General features: G+C 59.4%; 1 protein-coding gene across 1 annotated transcript; it reads right to left on the reverse strand.

Annotated features, from left to right (window-relative positions):
• Positions 1–461: 461 nt before the first annotated feature.
• On the reverse strand, positions 462–7,704 carry LOC139250740 (la-related protein 4-like; the record flags this gene model as incomplete). Its single annotated transcript, XM_070873108.1, has 3 exons — positions 7,563–7,704; positions 5,210–5,313; positions 462–572 (listed from the first exon to the last, which is right to left on the reverse strand). Coding segments are annotated over exons 1-3 (315 nt in total), but the record flags the coding sequence as incomplete, so codon positions are not given.
• Positions 7,705–9,546: the final 1,842 nt, after the last annotated feature.

The raw sequence follows: 9,546 nt of genomic DNA on the forward strand, positions 1-9,546 counted from the left end.
GGAGACGGAGAGAGAGGGAGACGGAGAGAGAGGGAGACGGAGAGAGAGGGAGACGGAGAGAGAGGGAGACGGAGAGAGAGGGAGACGGAGAGAGAGGGAGACGGAGAGAGAGGGAGACGGAGAGAGAGGGAGGCGGAGAGAGAGGGAGGCGGAGAGAGAGGGAGGCGGAGAGAGAGGGAGACGGAGAGAGAGGGAGGCGGAGAGAGAGGGAGGCGGAGAGAGAGGGAGGCGGAGAGAGAGGGAGGCGGAGAGAGAGGGAGGCGGAGAGAGAGGGAGGCGGAGAGAGAGGGAGACGGAGAGAGAGGGAGACGGAGAGAGAGGGAGACGGAGAGAGAGGGAGACGGAGCGAGGGAGGGGGGAGAGGGAGATGCCCAGGGTGCCCCCAGACAGCCCCCCCCTGCCCCCGGATTGCCCCCCCCTGCCCCCAGACAGCCCCCCCCCTGCCCCCGGATTGCCCCTACCTGTTGGGCATCACTGTCTGACTGGAAGGTGATGTACCAGCTGTTGTTGTGGGCGAACTCGCAGCTGATAACCGGGGGGCAGGTCTCGCTGTGGAACAGGCCCTGGACATCCTGCAACACAACGGGAGAGCTCGGGTATCGCGGGCACATGGAGGGGGGTGTGGGGGTCTCCCAATCATCGCCCCCGCCCCGTAACAACCCAACCAGCCCGCCCTCCGATCACAAGTCAGGTAGTGATCGCACCTGCTTTCATAGCCCAAACCCACCATAACCCCCAAACCCACCATAACCCCCAACCCCAGCATAACCCCCAACACCACCATAACCCCCAACACCACCATAACCCCCAACCCCAGCATAACCCCCAAACCCCACACACTACCCCCAACCCCATCATAACCCCCAAACCCACCATAACCCCCAACCCCAGCATAACCCCCAACCCCAGCATAACCCCCAACCCCAGCATAACCCCCAACCCCAGCATAGCCCCCAACCCCAGCATAGCCCCCAACCCCAGCATAACCCCCAACCCCAGCATAACCCCCAACCCCAGCATAACCCCCAACCCCAGCTTAGCCCCCAACCCCAGCTTAGCCCCCAACCCCAGCATAACCCCCAACCCCAGCATAACCCCCAACCCCAGCATAACCCCCAACCCCAGCATAACCCCCAAACCCCAGCATAACCCCCAAACCCCAGCATAACCCCCAAACCCCAGCATAACCCCCAACCCCAGCATAACCCCCAACCCCAGCATAACCCCCAACCCCACCATAACCCCCAACCCCACCATAACCCCCAACCCCACCATAACCCCCAACCCCAGCATAACCCCCAACCCCAGCATAACCCCCAACCCCAGCATAACCCCCAAACCCACCATAACCGCCAACCCCACCATAACCCCCAACCCCAGCTTAGCCCCCAACCCCAGCTTAGCCCCCAACCCCACCATAACCCCCAAACCCAGCTTAGCCCCCAACCCCACCATAACCCCCAAACCCACCATAAACCCCAACCCCAGCTTAGCCCCCAACCCCAGCTTAGCCCCCAACCCCACCATAACCCCCAAACCCAGCTTAGCCCCCAACCCCACCATAACCCCCAACCCCACCATAACCCCCAACCCCACCATAACCCCCAAACCCAGCTTAGCCCCAAACCCCAGCATAACCCCCAAACCCCAGCATAACCCCCAAACCCCACCATAACCCCCAACCCCACACACTACCCCCAACCCCACCATAACCCCCAACCCCACCATAGCCCCCAACCCCACCATAACCCCCAACCCCACCATAACCCCCAACCCCACCATAACCCCCAAACCCAGCTTAGCCCCCAACCCCACCATAACCCCCAACCCCACCATAACCCCAAACCCCACCATAACCCCCAACCCCACCATAACCCCCAACCCCACCATAACCCCCAAACCCCACCATAACCCCCAACCCCACCATAACCCCCAACCCCACCATAACCCCCAACCCCAGCATAACCCCCAACCCCAGCATAACCCCCAACCCCAGCATAACCCCCAACCCCAGCATAACCCCCAAACCCACCATAACCCCCAAACCCACCATAACCCCCAAACCCACCATAACCCCCAAACCCACCATAACCCCCAACCCCAGCATAACCCCCAACCCCAGCATAACCCCCAACCCCACACACTACCCCCAACCCCACACACTACCCCCAACCCCACACACTACCCCCAACCCCACACACTACCCCCAACCCCACACACTACCCCCAACCCCACCATAACCCCCAACCCCAGCTTAACCCCCAAACCCAGCTTAACCCCCAAACCCAGCATAACCCCCAAACCCAGCATAACCCCCAAACCCACACACTACCCCCAACCCCACCATAACCCCCAACCCCACCATAACCCCCAACCCCACCATAACCCCCAACCCCACCATAACCCTCAACCCCACCTTAACCCCCAACCCCACCTTAACCCCCAAACTCAGCTTAACCCCAACCCCACCTTAACCCCAACCCCAACCCCACCTTAACCCCCTAACCCACCTTAACCCCCTAACCCACCTTAACCCCCTAACCCACACAATCCCCCCAAATCCCACATATACCCCCCGAACACACCCAATCTCCCCCCGACCCCCACCCAACCTTGAGCTACACGGCCTAAAAGGACAAGGGCAACAGGAGCTTGGGAACAACTTCCAGGTTCCTCGCCCAAACTCTCTCACACTCACACTCACTCTCCATCCCTCTCACTCACTCGCCCTCCCTCCCTCTCACACACGCACTCGCCCTCCCTCCCTCTCACACACGCACTCGCCCTCCCTCCCTCTCACACACGCACTCGCCCTCCCTCCCTCTCAAACACGCACTCGCCCTCCCTCCCTCTCACACACGCACTCGCCCTCCCTCCCTCTCACACACGCACTCGCCCTCCCTCCCTCTCACACACGCCCTCGCCCTCCCTCCCTCTCACACACGCCCTCGCCCTCCCTCCCTCTCACACACGCACTCGCCCTCCCTCCCTCTCACACACGCACTCGCCCTCCCTCCCTCTCACACACGCACTCGCCCTCCCTCCCTCTCACACACGCACTCGCCCTCCCTCCCTCTCACACACGCACTCGCCCTCCCTCCCTCTCACACACGCACTCTCCCTCTCACACACGCACTCTCCCTCTCACACACGCACTCTCCCTCTCCCTCTCACACACGCACTCTCCCTCTCCCTCTCACACACGCACTCTCCCTCTCACTCTCACACACGCACTCTCCCTCTCACTCTCACACACGCACTCTCCCTCTCACTCTCACACACGCACTCTCCCTCTCACTCTCACACACGCACTCTCCCTCTCCCTCTCACACACGCACTCTCCCTCTCCCTCTCACACACGCGCTCCCTCTCCCTCTCCCTCTCACACACGCACTCGCTCTCCCTCTCACACACACACACTCGCTCTCCCTCTCACACACACACACTCGCTCTCCCTCTCACACACACACACTCGCTCTCCCTCTCACACACACACTCGCTCTCCCTCTCACACACACACTCGCTCTCCCTCTCACACACACACTCGCTCTCCCTCTCACACACACACTCGCTCTCCCTCTCACACACACACTCGCTCTCCCTCTCACACACACACTCGCTCTCCCTCTCACACACACACTCGCTCTCCCTCTCACACACACACTCGCTCTCCCTCTCACACACACACTCGCTCTCCCTCTCACACACACACTCGCTCTCCCTCTCACACACACACTCGCTCTCCCTCTCACACACACACTCGCTCTCCCTCTCACACACACACTCGCTCTCCCTCTCACACACACACTCGCTCTCCCTCTCACACACACACTCGCTCTCCCTCTCACACACACACTCGCTCTCCCTCTCACACACACACTCGCTCTCCCTCTCACACACACACTCGCTCTCCCTCTCACACACACACTCGCTCTCCCTCTCACACACACACTCGCTCTCCCTCTCACACACACACTCGCTCTCCCTCTCACACACACACTCGCTCTCCCTCTCACACACTCGCTCTCCCTCTCACACACACACTCGCTCTCCCTCTCACACACACACTCGCTCTCCCTCTCACACACACACTCGCTCTCCCTCTCACACACACACTCGCTCTCCCTCTCACACACACACTCGCTCTCCCTCTCACACACACACTCGCTCTCCCTCTCACACACACACACTCGCTCTCCCTCTCACACACACACTCGCTCTCCCTCTCACACACACACTCGCTCTCCCTCTCACACACACACTCGCTCTCCCTCTCACACACACACTCGCTCTCCCTCTCACACACACACTCGCTCTCCCTCTCACACACACACTCGCTCTCCCTCTCACACACACACTCGCTCTCCCTCTCACACACACACTCGCTCTCCCTCTCACACACACACTCGCTCTCCCTCTCACACACACACTCGCTCTCCCTCTCACACACACACTCGCTCTCCCTCTCACACACACACTCGCTCTCCCTCTCACACACACACTCGCTCTCCCTCTCACACACACACTCGCTCTCCCTCTCACACACACACTCGCTCTCCCTCTCACACACACACTCGCTCTCCCTCTCACACACACACTCGCTCTCCCTCTCACACACACACTCGCTCTCCCTCTCACACACACACTCGCTCTCCCTCTCACACACACACTCGCTCTCCCTCTCACACACATACTCGCTCTCCCTCTCCCTCTCACACAACACACTCGCTCTCCCTCTCCCTCTCACACAACACACTCGCTCTCCCTCTCACACACACACTCGCTCTCCCTCTCACACACACACTCGCTCTCCCTCTCACACACTCGCTCTCCCTCCCTCCCGCTCACACACACTCTCTCTCTCCCTCTCACACAACACACTCGCTCTCCCTCCCTCTCACACACTTGCTCTCCCTCTCACACACTCGCTCTCCCTCTCACACAACACACTCGCTCTCCCTCCCTCTCACACACTTGCTCTCCCTCTCACACACTCGCTCTCCCTCTCACACACTCGCTCTCCCTCTCACACAACACACTCGCTCTCCCTCCCTCTCACACACACTCGCTCTCCCTCTCACACTCTCGCTCTCCCTCCCTCCCTCCCTCTCACACACACACTCGCTCTCCCTCCCTCCCTCTCACACACACACTCTCTCCCTCTCACACACACACTCGCTCTCCCTCCCTCCCTCTCCCTCTGCCTCACCTCCAGTGGGGTCGCCTCCGGGATCTCCCGTAGGATGATGATGCAACGCTTGTGGTTTGGCCGGGCTCTCTCTCCCTTCTCGTCCACTTGTACCATCGGCGAGGCTGGAGAGAGACGGAGAGAGGGAGGGAGGGAGGGAGAGGGGGTCAGGAGATGTGTTGGGGGAGCATTAATGTCGGTGCTGGAGGTCGGGGCGTGTGTGTTCGCGATCGCCAGAGACCCCGAAATACCTCACGCTCCGACAGTACGGCGCTCCCTCAGTACTGCCCCTCCGACAGTGCAGCACTCCCTCAGTACTGCCCCTCCGACAGTGCGGGGCTCCCTCAGTACTGCCCCTCCGACAGTGCGGCACTCCCTCAGTACTGCCCCTCCGACAGTGCGGCACTCCCTCAGTACTGCCCCTCCGACAGTGCGGCACTCCCTCAGTACTGCCCCTCCGACAGTGCAGCACTCCCTCAGTACTGCCCCTCCGACAGTGCGGCGCTCCCTCAGTACTGCCCCTCCGACAGTGCGGCACTCCCTCAGTACTGCCCCTCCGACAGTGCGGGGCTCCCTCAGTACTGCCCCTCCGACAGTACGGCACTCCCTCAGTACTGCCCCTCCGACAGTGCGGCACTCCCTCAATACTGCCCCTCCGACAGTGCGGGGCTCCCTCAGTACTGCCCCCCCCTCAGTACTGCCCCTCCGACAGTGCGGCGCTCCCTCAGTACTGCCCCTCCGACAGTGCGGGGCTCCCTCAGTACTGCCCCCCCTCAGTACTGCCCCTCCGACAGTGCGACTCTCCCTCAGTACTGCCCCTCCGACAGTGTGGCGCTCCCTCAGTACTGCCCCTCCGACAGTGCGGCACTCCCTCAGTACTGCCCCTCCGACAGTGCGGCACTCCCTCAGTACTGCCCCTCCGACAGTGCGACTCTCCCTCAGTACTGCCCCTCCGACAGTGCGGCACGCCCTCAGTACTGCCCCTCCGACAGTGCGGCACTCCCTCAGTACTGCCCCTCCGACAGTGCGGCACTCCCTCAGTACTGCCCCTCCGACAGTGCGGCACTCCCTCAGTACTGCCCCTCCGACAGTGCGGCACTCCCTCAGTACTGCCCCTCCGACAGTGCGGCACTCCCTCAGTACTGCCCCTCCGACAGTGCGGCGCTCCCTCAGTACTGCCCCTCCGACAGTGCGGCGCTCCCTCAGTACTGCCCATCCGACAGTGCGGCACTCCCTCAATACTGCCCCTCCGACAGTGCGGCACTCCCTCAACCAGTGTAGAGGGAGCTTTACTCTGTATCTAACCCGCTGTACCTGCCCTGAGAGTGTGTGATGGGACAGTGTAGAGGGAGCTTTACTCTGTATCTAACCCCCTGTACCTGCCCTGGGAGTGTTTGATGGGGACAGTGTAGAGGGAGCTTTACTCTGTATCTAACCCCCTGTACCTGCCCTGGGAGTGTTTGATGGGACAGTGTAGAGGGAGCTTTACTCTGTATCTAACCCGCTGTACCTGCCCTGGGAGTGTTTGATGGGACAGTGTAGAGGGAGCTTTACTCTGTATCTAACTCCCTGTACCTTCCCTGGGAGTGTTTGATGGGACAGTGTAGAGGGAGCTTTACTCTGTATCTAACCCCCTATACCTGCCACGGGAGTGTTTGATGGGACAGTGCAGAGGGAGCTTTACTCTGTATCTAACCCCCTGTACCTGCCCTGGGAGTGTTTGATGGGACAGTGTAGAGGGAGCTTTACTCTGTATCTAACCCCCTGTACCTGCCCTGGGAGTGTTTGATGGGACAGTGTAGAGGGAGCTTTACTCTGTATCTAACCCCCTGTACCTGCCCCGGGAGTGTTTGATGGGACAGTGTAGAGGGAGCTTTACTCTGTATCTAGCCCCCTGTACCTGCCCTGGGAGTGTTTGATGGGACAGTGTAGAGGGAGCTTTACTCTGTATCTAACCCCGTGCTGTACCTGCCCTGGGAGTGTTTGATGGGACAGTGTAGAGGGAGCTTTACTCTGTATCTAACCCCCTGTACCTGCCCTGGGAGTGTTTGATGGGACAGTGTAGAGGGAGCTTTACACTGTATCTAACCCCCTGTACCTGCCCTGGGAGTGTTTGATGGGACGGTGTAGAGGGAGCTTTACTCTGTATCTAACCCCCTGTACCTGCCCTGGGAGTGTTTGATGGGACAGTGTAGAGGGAGCTTTACTCTGTATCTAACCCCGTGTACCTGCCCTGGGAGTGTTTGATGGGACAGTGTAGAGGGAGCTTTACTCTGTATCTAACCCCCTGTACCTGCCCTGGGAGTGTTTGATGGGACAGTGTAGAGGGAGCTTTACTCTGTATCTAACCCCATGTGATAACTTTAATCCTTACATCGCAGGACTTCGAGGATGAGCTGGAGATTGGTGGTCAATTGCTTGATTCCCTCGATATTGGCGATGGTCCATATCGGCACAAAGTGATCACTGTCCATCTGCGAGACCAGGTACAGGTCCTTTGACAAATTCTCCCTGCAACGGCAACACGGGCAGGTGCTCAGCCATGACACGGCACGAAGAGGGTGACCCGCGCACTCTGACCCCGGCCACACAAGCGGTCAAGCCTTCCGTCCGACAACTCTCGCCCCGACAGCGCAACATGGCCTCAAACCCGGCCCCGATCTCATAGTCCACAGAGCAGCGCTGATACGCACCCTCCTGTGTGGCTCAGAGACATGACAACATCAGAAACAGGGGAGCAGCCCCTCGAGCCTGTTACATTAGGAACAGGAGGAGGCCCATTCAGCCCCTCGAGCCTGTTACATTAGGAACAGGAGGAGGCCATTCAGCCCCTCGAGCCTGTTACATTAGGAGCAGGAGGAGGCCATTCAGCCCCTCGAGCCTGTTACATTAGGAACAGGAGGCCATTCAGCCCCTCGAGTCTGTTACACAGGAACAGGAGGAGGCCATTCAGCCCCTCGAGCCTGTTACATTAGGAACAGGAGACCATTCAGCCCCTCGAGTCTGTTACATTCGGAGCAGGAGGAGGCCATTCAGCCCCTCGAGCCTGTTACATTAGGAACAGGAGGCCATTCAGCCCCTCGAGCCTGTTACATTAGGAACAGGAGACCATTCAGCCCCTCGAGTCTGTTACATTAGGAACAGGAGACCATTCAGCCCCTCGAGCCTGTTACATTAGGAACAGGAGACCATTCAGCCCCTCGAGTCTGTTACATTCGGAGCAGGAGGAGGCCATTCAGCCCCTCGAGCCTGTTACATTAGGAACAGGAGGCCATTCAGCCCCTCGAGCCTGTTACATTAGGAACAGGAGGCCGTTCAGTCCCTCGAGCCTGTTACATTAGGGACAGGAGGAGGCCATTCAGCCCCTCGAGCCTGTTACATTAGGAACAGGAGGAGGCCATTCAGCCCCTCGAGTCTGTTACATTAGGAACAGGAGGAGGCCGTTCAGTCCCTCGAGCCTGTTACATTAGGAACAGGAGACCATTCGGCCCCTCGAGCATGTTACATTAGGAACAGGAGGAGGCCATTCAGCCCCTCGAGCCTGTTACATTAGGGACAGGAGGAGGCCATTCAGCCCCTCGAGCCTGTTTACATTAGGGACAGGAGGGGGGCCATTCAGCCCCTCGAGCCTGCTACATTAGGAACAGGAGGAGGCCGTTCAGCCCCTCGAGCCTGTTACATTAGGAACAGGAGGCCATTCAGCCCCTCGAGCCTGTTACATTAGGAACAGGAGGGCCATTCAGCCCCTCGAGCCTGTTACATTAGGAACAGGAGGAGGCCATTCAGCCCCTCGAGCCTGTTACATTAGGAACAGGAGGAGGCCATTCAGCCCCTCGAGCCTGTTACATTAGGAACAGGAGGAGGCCATTCAGCCCCTCGAGTCTGTTACATTAGGAACAGGAGGAGGCCATTCAGCCCCTCGAGCCTGTTACATTAGGAACAGGAGGAGGCCATTCAGCCCCTCGAGCCTGTTACATTAGGATCAGGAGGAGGCCGTTCAGCCCCTCGAGGCTGTTACATTAGGAGCAGGAGTCGGCCATTCAGCCCCTCGAGCCTGTTACATTAGGAACTGGAGTGGGCCATTCGGCCCCTCGAGCCTGCTCCACCATTTAATACGACCATGGCTGATCTGATCATGGACTCAGCTCCACTTCCCCGCCCGCTCCCCATAACCCTACACTCCCTTATCGCTCAAAAATCTGTCTATCAACGCCTTAAATATATTCAATGTCCCAGCCTCCACAGCTCTCTGGGGCAGAGAATTCCACAGATTTTACAACCCTCTGAGAGAAGAAATTCCTCCTCATCTCAGTTTTAAATGGGCGGCCCCCTTATTCTAAGACCATGGCCCCCCTAGG

Source organism: Pristiophorus japonicus, unplaced genomic scaffold, assembly GCF_044704955.1.
Source record: "Pristiophorus japonicus isolate sPriJap1 unplaced genomic scaffold, sPriJap1.hap1 HAP1_SCAFFOLD_4172, whole genome shotgun sequence".
Classification (NCBI taxonomy): domain Eukaryota; kingdom Metazoa; phylum Chordata; class Chondrichthyes; family Pristiophoridae; genus Pristiophorus; species Pristiophorus japonicus.